Source organism: Anomalospiza imberbis, chromosome 22 (assembly GCF_031753505.1).
Source record: "Anomalospiza imberbis isolate Cuckoo-Finch-1a 21T00152 chromosome 22, ASM3175350v1, whole genome shotgun sequence".
Lineage (NCBI taxonomy): Eukaryota > Metazoa > Chordata > Aves > Passeriformes > Viduidae > Anomalospiza > Anomalospiza imberbis.
Genome location: NC_089702.1, coordinates 3,262,176 through 3,274,196, shown reverse-complemented (window position 1 = coordinate 3,274,196; position 12,021 = coordinate 3,262,176). Strand labels below are relative to the sequence as shown.

At 64.8% G+C, this 12,021-nt stretch overlaps 3 protein-coding genes across 4 annotated transcripts; 1 reads left to right on the top strand and 2 right to left on the bottom strand.

Moving 5' to 3' along the window:
- The first annotated feature begins 153 nt into the window (after window positions 1-153).
- PGAP3 (post-GPI attachment to proteins phospholipase 3) lies at window positions 154-5,570 on the top strand. Of its 2 annotated transcripts, none has more exons than XM_068212241.1 (8): window positions 154-383; window positions 1,023-1,120; window positions 1,230-1,352; window positions 2,217-2,279; window positions 2,392-2,453; window positions 3,625-3,761; window positions 4,570-4,774; window positions 5,297-5,570. In XM_068212241.1, the coding sequence occupies exons 1-8, from the start codon at window positions 197-199 to the stop codon at window positions 5,358-5,360; spliced, it is 939 nt and encodes a 312-aa protein (XP_068068342.1). In that variant the 5' UTR covers window positions 154-196; the 3' UTR covers window positions 5,361-5,570. The 2 variants fall into 2 exon arrangements, with proteins under 2 accessions (XP_068068342.1, XP_068068341.1); XM_068212240.1 differs by having other exon boundaries at window positions 1,200-1,352; window positions 5,297-5,568.
- Window positions 5,571-6,480: 910 nt separating this feature from the next.
- PNMT (phenylethanolamine N-methyltransferase) lies at window positions 6,481-9,132 on the bottom strand. Its single transcript, XM_068212080.1, has 3 exons — window positions 8,743-9,132; window positions 8,383-8,590; window positions 6,481-6,932 (listed from the first exon to the last, which is right to left on the bottom strand). Exons 1-3 carry the CDS (start codon window positions 8,894-8,896, stop codon window positions 6,497-6,499), a joined length of 798 nt encoding a protein of 265 aa, XP_068068181.1. The 5' UTR covers window positions 8,897-9,132; the 3' UTR covers window positions 6,481-6,496.
- A 963-nt stretch (window positions 9,133-10,095) lies between these two features.
- Window positions 10,096-11,587, bottom strand: TCAP (titin-cap). The gene is made up of 2 exons (XM_068212246.1): window positions 11,423-11,587; window positions 10,096-10,673 (listed from the first exon to the last, which is right to left on the bottom strand). The coding sequence occupies exons 1-2, from the start codon at window positions 11,566-11,568 to the stop codon at window positions 10,418-10,420; spliced, it is 402 nt and encodes a 133-aa protein (XP_068068347.1). The 5' UTR covers window positions 11,569-11,587; the 3' UTR covers window positions 10,096-10,417.
- Between the last annotated feature and the right edge of the window lie 434 nt (window positions 11,588-12,021).

The following is a 12,021-nucleotide window of genomic DNA, read 5'->3' as shown; positions in this document are numbered from 1 at the left end:
ACACTGTATCCCGTCACCTCCCGCTCGGGACACTGTATCCCGTCACCTCCCGCTCGGGACACTGTATCCCGTGAGCCTCCCGCTCGGGACACTGTATCCCGTCACCTCCCGCGGCCGGCGGGGGCGGTATATCCCATAGTGCCCCGCGCCGGCCCCCATCCCCGGGGCGGGCCGGAAGCGGCCGGGCCGGGCGGCGATGGCGGCGCGGGCCGCGCTGCTGCTGCTCTTCATGGCGGCGGCCGCGCCGGACCCGGCCCAGGGCTCGCAGGGGGACCGGGAACCGCTGTACCGGGAGTGCCTGAGCCGCTGCGAGCGGCAGAACTGCACGGGGGCGGCACTGCGGCACTTCCGCGCCCGGCAGCCGCTCTACATGGGCCTGACAGGTACCGCCCCCCCGCGCCCATTGGTTGACGGAGGCCGAGGCCACGCCTCCCGGGCAGCCGGACCTCCTGTGAAGCCACGCCCCCTTTGAAGCCACGCCCCGCCGGGCTGGGGGCACTGGGAGGGACTGGGAGGGACTGGGGCTGAACTGGGAAGGTGCTGGGGAGCCCTGGGCTGGCCCGGGGCTGTTGGGCCGTGCTGCGGCTGGACTGGGAAGCCCTGGGGGTCCCTGGGGCTGTGTTAAGGGTCACTTGGCCTATACTGGTTGTCATTGGGTTGGTTTTGGTGTATACTGGGAGGTGCTGGACTGTGAAGTGGGGTCACTGGGCCATACTGGGAAGACACTGAGCCATCCTGTGGGGACACGGGACTTTGCCAGGACAGATGTTGGCCCAGCCTGGTCCAATGAACTATAGTCTGAGCTATCTGGAGGGACACTGGGCCATACTGGGAGCTACTGGTCCGTGCTGCTGGCCACCATGGGGACGGCTTGGGTGTCCTCCCAGATAGTTCAGTGAGGCTGGGGGTGTCCCCGGTGCCACGGGGTGAACCCCACCCGCTCGCCCTGCCCTGAGCTGGGCCAGGGCGCTCCCGCGTGTCGCATACTGGTGCATACTGGGAGGTGCTGGTGTGTCCCGCAGGCTGGACGTGCCGGGATGAGTGCAAGTACGAGTGCATGTGGCTGACGGTGCGGCTGTACCAGCAGGGCGGCCACCGCGTGCCCCAGTTCCACGGCAAGGTGAGCCGGCCCTCCTTGGGGGGGAGGAGGGCGGGTCGGGGTCCCCCCGAGCCCGCTGACCCCCCCCGTGCCCTCCCAGTGGCCCTTCTCGCGGTTCCTGTTTTTCCAGGAGCCGGCCTCCGCCTTCGCCTCCTTCCTCAACGGCCTGGCCAGCCTGGTGATGCTGCTGCGCTACCGGGCGGCCGTGCCCCCCGCCGCCCCCACCTACCCCACCTGCGTCGCCTTCGCCTGGGTGAGCCCTGCTGCCCTTTGCCCTCCCTTTTTTCCCCATCCCTTTTTTCCCCATCCCTTTTTTCCCCATCCCTTTTTTCCCCATCTCTTTTTTCCCCATCCCTTTTTTCCCCATCCCTTTTTTCCCCATCCCTTTTTTCCCCATCCCTTTTTTCCCCATCCCTTTTTTCCCCATCCCTTTTTTCCCCCTCTCCCTTTTTCCCCCTCTCCCTTTTTCCCCCCTCTCCTTTTTCCCCCCATCCCTTTTTTCCCCCCATCCCTTTTTTCCCCCCATCCCTTTTTTTCCCCCATCCCTTTTTCCCCCCATCCCTTTTTCCCCCCATCCCTTTTTTTCCCCCATCCCTTTTTCCCCCCCATCCCTTTTTTCCCCCCCATCCCTTTTTCCCCCCCAATCCCTTCTCCCCCCAATCCCTTCTCCCCCCAATCCCTTTTTCCCCCCCAATCCCTTTTTCCCCCCCATCCCTTTTCCCCTCCCTTTCTCTCACTTTTCCTTCTCTTTTCTGTCCCTTTCCCCCTTCTTTCTATTCCTTTTCCCCTTTCCTTTTCCCTTCCCCTTTCTTTTCCTTCTCTTTCTCTCCTCCTTCCCCTTCCCTTTTCCTCCTCCCTCTTCCCTTTTTCTTCTTTCCCCTTCCCATTTCCACTCTCTTCCTTTTCCCTCTTCCTCCTTTCCCCTTCCCTTTGCCCCCATTTTTCCTCCCTCTCCCCCTCCCTTTCCCCCAGATCTCCCCCTGACCTGATCCCACCCAGCTCCAGCTGTTCCATCCCCCCCATCCCATTCCCAGCGCCCTCATCCCCCAAATGAGGGGTGGGGGACCCTGACCCACATCCCCCCACCCCATAAATCCCAAATTTCCCCCTTTCCCAGGTCTCCTTAAACGCCTGGTTCTGGTCCACCGTGTTCCACACGAGGGACACGGCGCTGACGGAGGTGAGGGAGTGCCACCCCCACAGTGTCCCCAACCCCCTGGGGGTCCCGTTCCAGACCCCTCCCCACCACTTCCCACTCTGCCAGCACGGCTCAGCCATCCCAAATCCCACAGAAACTGGATTATTTCTGTGCTTCGGCCGTCGTCCTGCACTCCGTATACCTGTGCTGTGTCAGGTGAGCACCGGGGCTGGACTGGGGGGCACTGGGGTCAGACCAGGAGGCACTGGGGCAAACTGGGGGGCACTGGGATCAGACTGGGGGGCACTGGGATCAGACTGGGAGGCACTGGGATCAGACTGGGGGGCCCTGGGGTCGGTCTGGGAGGTTCTGGGAGGCACTGGGGATGGATGGGGGGGCACTGGGGATGGACTGAGGGACTGCTGGGGATAGATGGGGGACACTGGGAATGGACTGGGGGGCACTGGGATCAGACTGGGGGGCACTGGGATCAGACTGGGAGGTTCTGGGAGGCACTGGGGATGGATGGGGGGCACTGGGGATGGACTGAGGGGCACTGGGGATGGATGGGGGACACTGGGGGGCACTGGGGATCAGACTGGGAGGTTCTGGGAGGCACTGGGGATGGACTGGGGGGCACTGGGATCAGACTGGGGGGCACTGGGATCAGACTGGGAGGTTCTGGGAGGCACTGGGGATGGATGGGGGGGCACTGGGATCAGACTGGGGGGCACTGGGATCAGACTGGGAGGTTCTGGGAGGCACTGGGGATGGATGGGGGGGCACTGGGGATGGACTGAGGGACTGCTGGGGATGGATGGGGGGCACTGGGGGGCACTGGGGATGGACTGGAGGGCACTGGGGATGGACTGGGGGGCACGGGGCTATCCTGAGGCTGCAGGGCCATACTGGGAGCAAACTAGGAGGCACTGGGGCTGGCTACAGCTAGACTGGGGAGTGTACTGGGAGGCACTGGGCTGTTCTGGGAGGCACTGGGTCGTGCTGGGAAAGGTCACTGGACCTTGCCACTTCTATACTGGCAGCCACTGGGCTACGCTGGTTCTGTTCTGGGAGCTACTGGGCTGTGTTAGGGGTCACTCCGACCACCCTGGTGACTCTGGGCCATGCTGGTGGCTACTGGGCTATTCTTGGTCCATACTGGGAGGTGCTGGGCTATGTTGGGGAGCACTTGGCTGTGCTGGGGGCCACTGGCCTTTGCTGGGGAAGGTGCTGGCCTCTGTTGGGCCCGTTTGGGCATCACTGGAGCACCTGGGAGGGCCCTGGGCCATACTGGGAGGGCCCTGGGCCGTACTGGGAGGACCCTGGGCCATACTGGGAGGACCCTGGGCCATACTGGGAGGACATTGACCATCCCCGTTCTCCACAGGACGCTGGGGCTGCAGCGCCCGGCCTTAATCAGCATCTTCAGGGCCTTCCTCCTGCTCTTCCTCGCCGGCCACATCTCCTACCTGAGCCTCGTGCGCTTTGACTACGGCTACAACCTGGTGGCCAACGCCGCTGCTGGTGAGCTGGGGGGGCACTGGGATGGACTGGGATGGACTGGGCGGTACTGGGGATGTGTCAGGGGTCAGTCTGTGCCCACCCCATCCCTGAGCTCCCCCGTCTCTGAACCCCCGTTTTCCCAGGGATGCTGAGCAGGGTGTTGGGGTATCCCCATGTCCCTGAGCTCCCCATTTTCATGGAATTCTGCCCAGGGGTTGGCACTCCCGTGTCCCTGAGCTCTCTGTTTTCCCAGGAATGCTGACTGGGGTTTGGGCACCCCCCTGTCCCTGATCCCCTCCCTGTTTCCCCAGGAATTCTGACTGGGGTTTGGGCACCCCACTGTCCCTGATCCCCCCTGTTTCCCCAGGAATTCTGACTGGGGTTTGGGCACCCCACTGTCCCTGATCCCCCCTTTTTCCCCAGGAATTCTGACTGGGGTTTGGGCACCCCACTGTCCCTGATCCCCCCTGTTTCCCCAGGAATTCTGACTGGGGTTTGGGCACGCCACTGTCCCTGATCCCCGCTGTTTCCCCAGGAATTCTGACTGGGGTTTGGGCACGCCACTGTCCCTGATCCCCCCTGTTTCCCCAGGAATTCTGACTGGGGTTTGGGCACCCCACTGTCCCTGATCCCCCCTGTTTCCCCAGGAATTCTGACTGGGGTTTGGGCACGCCACTGTCCCTGATCCCCCCTGTTTCCCCAGGAATTCTGACTGGGGTTTGGGCACCCACCTCTCCATGATCCCGCCCGCCGTTTTCCCAGGCATTCCGCCCGGGGTTGGGTTGCCCCCGGGGCAGCCGTGACCCCCCCGGTGCCGTTGCTGTCCCAGGCATGCTGACGGTGGCGTGGTGGCTGCGGTGGTGCCTGCGGCAGGGCCGGCGCCTCCCGCACGTGTGGAAATGCGCGGCCGCGGTGCTGCTGCTCCAGGCGCTGGCGCTGCTCGAGCTCCTCGACTTCCCCCCGCTGCTCTGGGTGCTGGACGCCCACGCGCTCTGGCACATCGGGACCATCCCCCTCAACGTGCTCTTCTACAGGTCAGTGACCCCCCCTCCCCATTTAAAATAGGGGTGAGGGGGCTCCCCGTGTTCCCCAGGGAGGCCCCAGGGTGCAGCGCTCCCCCCCGGGGTCTGGGGGGCTCTGCTGTGGTCTGGGGGGTGTCGGGGGGGACTCTGCTAGAATGGTGGGGTTCCCTCTTGGAATTGGGGTTCTCAGCATCCCCCTCTTGAAATCAGGGGGCTCAAGGCCCCCGCAGTTTTCTGTGGGGTGCTGGGAGTCCCAGCCTTGAAACTGAGGTGTTGGGGACCCCACAGTGGGTGCTGTGAGCCCTCCTGTTGAAATTGGGGTGCTCAGCACCCCCTCACTTTCCCGTGGGATGTTCTTGGTCCCTCTCTTGCCTGTGGCATGCACAGACCCCCCCCCCCAACTTTGAAATCGGGGTGCTGGAGAGACCTCGGGGTTGCTGTGCTCAATGTTGGGTTCAAGGCTCCCCTAAAGCCCCCATCTTCCCGCCCAGCACGGGCCAAGCCTCCCCTTCATGCCCCCCTTGTCCCCCCAAGTTTCCTGATGGACGACAGCCTCTACCTCCTGAAGGCCAACTCCGACCTCTTCAAAGTGGACTAGAGCTGCTGGGGGGGGGTGGGCGACGCCCCCCGTGCCCCCCCAGGGCCCTGCCCTGCCCTGTGCCAAGTGACCTCCCGGCCCCCCCCGGCCACAGCCTCCTGCCCCCCCCGGTTGCCTTCTGAGGTTTGTTTTTCTCCCCCAACCCCCCGTGCCCCCCATCTTCCCAGGGGGGTGGGAGCCCCCCACTGCTGGGCACAGAGGGGTCAAGGACAGCTGAGCCCCCCCTCCCCACCCCCAAAACCCTCCCTGTGCTGAGCTGGGGACCCCCATGAGGTGACAGTGGCTGCTGGGGGACAGGTGGGTGATTGGGGAGGGGGTCTGTGTGCATGGGGAGGCCCTGCTGGGTGGCTCTGCCAGAGGTGGGGGGTGTTGTGTGGGTGCCTTGGGGCTGGGTGTGCCCCCCTCCCGGCCCAAAGGGGCTGTGCCCCCCCCCCCCCCATCCCCCTTCCCCGGGTGTGCTGTGGGATGTGAATAAAGCTGAGTTTAATCTGTGCCGTGCTGGGTTCTTGTCCCCTTCCCGTGTCCCCTCCCTGCCCCAGGGGCACCCTGTGCCCCCCTGCCGTACCCTTCCCCATGTCTGCTCTCCCCCACCCCCCAGTGCACCCCATTCCCTTTTGCTGTCGCCCCACAGTGCACCCCTTACCCACCGTCTTGCACCCCATTTCCCACCCTGCTTTCACTCTGTCCCTCCCCATGTGCCCCAAAATACCCTCCATGTGTCCCAAACCCCCTCAGCCTATCCCATATCCCCTCCATCCTGCACCCCTCACCCACCCCGTACCTCCCCTGCCCTGCACCCCCTTTCCCACCCTGTTCTTGCTCTCTGCACCCCCATTTGTGCCCCATATCCCCCTACTGAGACCCTACCCCCCCCATCCCATCCTCCCCTTGCCCTGCACCCATTTCCCACGCTGTTCTCACCCCATTCCCCCTCCGTGAGCCCCATTTTCCCCCCACCCACGGGTCCCTGACCCCCCCCAGATCTCCCTGCGCCCCCTCCCCACACCCTCAGCACCATCTCCATCCTCTGCCACAACCTCAGCCTTTATTGTCACCATCCCCGAGCTGGAGCTGATTCCAGCCCACCCTCCTCACCCCGCCGGGCAAGGGTGGGGGGGATTTCCCGGCGATTCCCTTCAGGCTTCCAGCGGTTTCTGCGCGTGGGCGAAGAACACTCCGTCCACATCATCCACGCCGGTGCGGAGCGCGGGGGGCATCGCGTAACTCCGCAGCTCCCGCAGCGCGAAACCGGCGGCCGCCAGCGCCTCCCGCACGTCCGATTCCTGCAGCGGCACCACGGGCAGGCGAGCGGGGCCCGCCAGGTAGAAGGACTCGCCCAGGGCTCCCAGCAGCAGCGCGTGGCCCCCCGGGCGCAGCAGGTTGCCCACGTGGGCTAGTGCCCGCACGAAGGCGGCGCGGTCGGGGCTCACGGCCTCCAGGCAGAAGGCGGAGAGCAGCGCATCGGCCGGGGGGCGCAGGGGGGCCCCCAGCGGCTCCGGGCGGTGCACGTCGATGGGCAGGATCCGGCGGAGACGCTCGCGGAGACGCCGCTCCTTGGCCTGCCACGGCTCCCTGAGGAGTGGGGGGAACAGGGGAAAGGGGAGGTGGGGAGTGGGGTTGACCCAGAAAAGGCAGGGGTGTGGGGGTGGGATGGATCCAGCATCCACGGGGATGTGGGGATGGGATCAATCCATTGTCCACAGGGATGTGGGGATGGGATCAATCCAGTATCAATGGGGATGTGGGGATGGGATCAATCCAGTGTCCAAAGGGATGTGGGGATGGGATCGATCCATTGTCCACGGGGATGTGGGGATGGGATCAATCCAGTATCAATGGGGATGTGGGGATGGGATCAATCCAGTGTCCACGGGGATGTGGGGATGGGATCAATCCAGTATCAATGGGGATGTGAGGATGGGATCAATCCAGTATCAACGGGGATGTGGGATGGGATTAATCCAGTATCAGCGGGGATGTGGGGATGGGATCAATCCAGTATCAATGGGGATGTGGGGATGGGATCGATCCAGTGTCCACGGGGATGTGGGGATGGGATTGATCCAGTGTCCACAGGGATGTGGGGATGGGATCAATGCAGTCTCCACAGGGATGTGGGGATGGGATCAATCCAGAACAGATAGGCATGTGGGGGGATCAATCTAGTATCTGTGGGGATGGGACCGATCCAGTCTCCACAGGGATAAGGGGATGGGACCAACCTGGCACTCAGGTGAGTGTGGGGATGGGATGAATTTGGCACACATAGGGATGTGGGAATGGGATCAATCCAGCAGACAAAGGGAGGTGAGGATGGAATTCTGCAGGGATATGGGGTGGGATTGTGCAGGGAAGTAGGGATTGCTTGGGCATTGACCTGGGACACACAGGGATGTGGGGATGGGATCAGCCCAGCACACACAGGGATGTGGGAAGAGGATCTTACAGGGATGTGGGGTGGGATGCCCATTCCAGAACCTACCAGGAGGAGGATTGCACCAGGGCAAACCCAACATGCACAGGGACAAAGGGACAGGATCTCCTGGGGACCAACCCAGCAGCTGCAGGGATGTGGGGATGGGATCCAGCAGGGATTGACCCAAGAGCCACAGGGACTTGGGAACAGGATCAACTGGGCACCCACAAGGACAGGCTCCTGTGGGGATCAACCCTTCCTCCACAGGCACAGAGACAGGATTCCATGGATATGTGAGGCTGGGATCCTGCAGGGACATGGGGCTGTGAACCCATGGGATTTGGGAACAGTGACTGTGAGGATGTGGGGCCGTGATGCCATGGGATTTTGGTGACATGGTCCCAAAATCACCTCAGCATTTGTGAGAAAATGTGGCTGTGATCCCATGGGATTCAGGGACATTGTTCTACAGGGATCAGCCCAGGATCTGTGCAGACCTGGATCTATGATCCTGTGGATTTTGGGGACACAATCTGGCAGGGACCACCCCAGCACCCCCCTCCTCCTGGGCTCCCGGCCCCCCCCGCGGCCCCCCGGCCCCCTTACCCGCGCCCCTCGATCTTGCAGACGTGCTGGATGAAGGGGCTCCAGTCGAAGGCTCCGGGCTCGCCCCGCGCCCACCGGCCCAGCTCCTCCCGGTTCACCGCCAGGTAATCGGTGGCCACGATCTCCTCAAAGTGGTCGCAGGCGCTCAGCAGTTGGTAGATGGTGGGGCCCGAGCCCACATCGATCAGCGTCCGCCCTCGGATCTCACCTGGGAGGGGACAGGACAGGTGGTGAGGGGGGGGGATCCTCACAACAATCAGGGCACCGGGAAAGCCAGGGAAGGCCAGAGGAGCTGCCCCCGGGTGCTCCGTGCCTCAGTTTCCCCACCCCACCGGGGGGGTCCTGCCGCCTTCCTCTCACCGCTGGCGAAGGTCTCGGCCAGGCATCGCAGCTTCCAGGGCACCACAAACTCCTCGGAGGAGAAGTCGGCGCGGGGCGGGAGGTAATTGTTGCGCAGGTACGCGCGGGGGTCGAAGTGCTCGTAGCCCTCGCGGAGCGCGGCCGGGCTGCTCATGGCGAGGGGCTGCGGCTCCGGCCCCGCCGCCGCCTTTTATCCCTGCCAGGCCCGGGGGGGCCGCGGGGAGCCGCGACGGCCCCATCCATCCACCCCGCATCCCTCCATCCATCATCCATCCCACCTAACCCGGTTAGCGCAGCGCCCCGGGGCCGCGGCCGGATCCATCCCGGAGCTGATAACGGCTCCGCCGCCCTTCCCGGGCTCCGGGGATCCAGGAATCCTGTCCCTGAGCCTGGGAGATTTTGTCCCCCCACGCCGAGATGTGGTTGTGACCCCTCTGTGCTGCCCTAGCTCATGAGTGTCCCATGGGATGAGGATGGAGAGGGATTGGGAGAGGGGCAAAAATGGGGTGGGGATGGGAAAGGACAGGAATGGTGTGGAATGGGGGTGGGCAAGGATTGGAACGGGATGGGGGTGGAAATTTGGAGGGATTTGGGTGGAATGGGATGGGGATGAGAATGGGAAGGGATTAGAACAAGGAGAGGATTGGGATGGGGATGGGGCCCATCTGAGCTCTCCATCACCAGTGAGCTGAGCATGCTGGACCTCAGCCCAGCTCTGGCAGGAGCCAGCACCACCTCTGCCAGCTGCCAGTGCTCCCAGTGCTCCCAGTGCTCCCAGTGCTCCCAGTGCTCCCAGTGCTCCCAGCACCACCGCTGCCAGTGCTCCCAGTGCTCCCAGCGCTCCCAGCACCCCGGGATAAGGAGCAGGGCGGTTCCCACTGATGGGGCCGGGGGCGTTGTAAGAACCCAAATCCTGCCTGTGCCGGAGCTGTAGGGAGGTGGAGGTGAGGGGCAGGCGGCTCCTGGGAGGAAGGACCGGGATGGGGCCGGGCACGGGGAGGGAACGGGGCCTGGCGAGGGCCCAGGGACAGCGGGATCCAGAGTGGGAACAGCTAATCTGGGCTCCGCAGAACCTGGCACCGGGTGGGCGATGCGGGGGGGGTTATATAAGCACAAGCCCCCCCCCCCCAGTCCCATAAGACACCGGGTCCCTCCAGCTGCTGTGCCTCAGTTTCCCCGCGTGCCCCCGTTCCCCCATCCCACACACAATCCCTCTCCTCCTAAATTATGCCCCCCACCCTCGTACCCCCCCAAAAAGACGCTGAGGTGCCAAGGTAGGCGTTTTATTGCCGTACAAAGACCATGGTTTGCACCGCAGCCCCCCACCCCCTCCAGCCCCGCCAGGGCGCCCTCCAGCCCCGGGCGGGTTTCAGCGCTCCTCATCCTCGCATTCCCTTCTTTTCGCCAGGGAAACTGAGTCACGCCGGAGCTGCCGGGAGCCCCCCGAAGGGCGGGAGCCCCCCGACCCGCGGGGTCCTCATCCCCACCGGCCTCCACGACGCCCACAGCGGGGTGGGGTCCCAGGTGAATGGGAGCCCACCCCCACCTGCCCCCACCTTCCTGTGCTGCCTCTTCGGGGCGGCTGAGCAGACCCAGGCGTGTGGGTCCCCCCAGCCCCCCAACATCACCCTCCTGCCCCCCTCCCCCCCCACCTCCCCCGGCCCCTCTGCCACGCTCAGCCCCGCTGGGCTTCGTGGGAGAGAGAGCGGGAGAGGGTGCGGGGAATGCCCCCCTTGGCACCGCGGAGGTCTGAGGGGGCGAAGAGGGGCACGGGGAGGGTGCGGGCGTAGGGCAGGAGGTGCTGGGCCAGGGGCTGCCCCAGGACCCCCACCCGCAGCAGGCCCCAGGGCGAGCGCTGCTCCAGCACCCGCACGGCCCCGCGCTGCTCCAGCGTCTCCCGGCGCTGCGTGTCCACCTCCCGCCGGCACCACCTGGGCACGGGGCACTCGTGGGGGTGCGAGCGAGACCCTCACCTCCTGCTCTGACCCTTTGCGGTCACCCCAACCCGCCAGGACCCCTGGAGACACTCATGTCCCGTCCCACTTCATGGGAGACCCCCTCCATGTCCCATAGACCTGCTCAGCCCCATGGGAGCCCCTGGAGACCCCTGCATTCTCCTGGCCCCTTGTGGAATCTCGGCCTCCCCCAGCCCCCATAAAGACCCCCATTTCCTCACACGAACCCCTGAGACCTTCCCAAACCCTCTTGGATACCCCCCACCACCTCCCTGGAGCTTCCCTGACCCCACAGGGACCCTCAGAAATGCCCCAAGACCCCCTGGAAACCTCATAATTTGGGACACTTGGAGCCCAAAACCCCCATAGAAACACGCAAATTTGGGACCCTTGGGCTCCCCAAAACCCCGTTGGCACCCTTGGAGTTTCCTACAGTCCCAAACCCCCATGGAAACCCCTAATTTTGGAACCACCCCACAACCCCATGGAAACCCCTCATTTTGGGACCCCTGGAGCCCCTCAAAACCCTACGGAGACCCCACAATTTGAGACACTCAGAGCCCCCCACAACCCCATGGAAATCCCACATTTCAGAACCCCCACAACCCAAATCCCCGTAAAAAGCCCCCAAAGCCTCCAGCAGCCAGTGCCCCCCGTGTCCCCATTGCCCCCCGTGTCCCCAGTGCCCCCCGCACCCCTGGCACCCCTCTGGCCGTGCCCCTCACCCGTCCTCGGGCCGGGAGCTGAGCTCCAGGTCCAGCCACTCGGCGCTGAAGGTCTCTCTCCTGCCCACGTCCTCCTCTTGGACACGGCAGCCCAGGCGGGCCGAGAGCAGCCCCTTGGAGCCCCCCACCATGCCAGGGCCCACCATGGTGCCGCTTTCCCCCCGCCCCCCGTGCCCGCCCTGCTTTTATGGCCCCGCTGGGGCTATTTTGGGACGCGCCGCTGGCACCGAGCGCTGCCAAGGGGGGCGAGCGGGGGCGGGTGGCACCTCGGACACGTGTGTGGCACCCACGGGTGTGTCCCCTCCCCTTCCCGCCTTGGGGACGCGGGGCAGACCCTGCCAGCAACGTGATGGCACCGGCAGGACCCGCCCTGGCACCTGCCCAGGGCACGGCTGGCCTTTCCCTGTCCCCCCCACAGCGCTGAGGTGCCACGTGCCACCTCCGTGCCATCCCAGTGCCACCCGCAGCGGCCGCACCGCTGACCTCAGAGGGACATTGGGGTCCCTCCCAGCGGGTCCCCCCACCCCAGCACAGGGGTTTGGGGCTGTAGGGACCCCCAGATGGGTGTTTGTAGGGCCAACAGACGGGTGCCAGTGATC

Bases quoted from the DNA above. Each gene is read 5' to 3' on its own strand.
- TCAP (XM_068212246.1), bottom strand. From the start codon at position 11,568: ATGGTGGGCCCTGGCATGGTGGGGGGCTCCAAGGGGCTGCTCTCGGCC. The intron at 10,674-11,422 runs GTGAGGGGCACG...CCCCGTGCCCAG, and splicing joins AGCTCCCGGCCCGAGGACGG to GTGGTGCCGGCGGGAGGTGG.
- PGAP3 (XM_068212240.1), top strand. From the start codon at position 197: ATGGCGGCGCGGGCCGCGCTGCTGCTGCTCTTCATGGCGGCGGCCGCG. The intron at 1,121-1,199 runs GTGAGCCGGCCC...GTGCCCTCCCAG, and splicing joins TGCCCCAGTTCCACGGCAAG to TGGCCCTTCTCGCGGTTCCT. The intron at 2,454-3,624 runs GTGAGCACCGGG...CGTTCTCCACAG, and splicing joins GTATACCTGTGCTGTGTCAG to GACGCTGGGGCTGCAGCGCC.
- PNMT (XM_068212080.1), bottom strand. From the start codon at position 8,896: ATGAGCAGCCCGGCCGCGCTCCGCGAGGGCTACGAGCACTTCGACCCC. The intron at 8,591-8,742 runs GTGAGAGGAAGG...GTCCCCTCCCAG, and splicing joins GGCCGAGACCTTCGCCAGCG to GTGAGATCCGAGGGCGGACG. The intron at 6,933-8,382 runs GTAAGGGGGCCG...CCCACTCCTCAG, and splicing joins TGCAAGATCGAGGGGCGCGG to GGAGCCGTGGCAGGCCAAGG.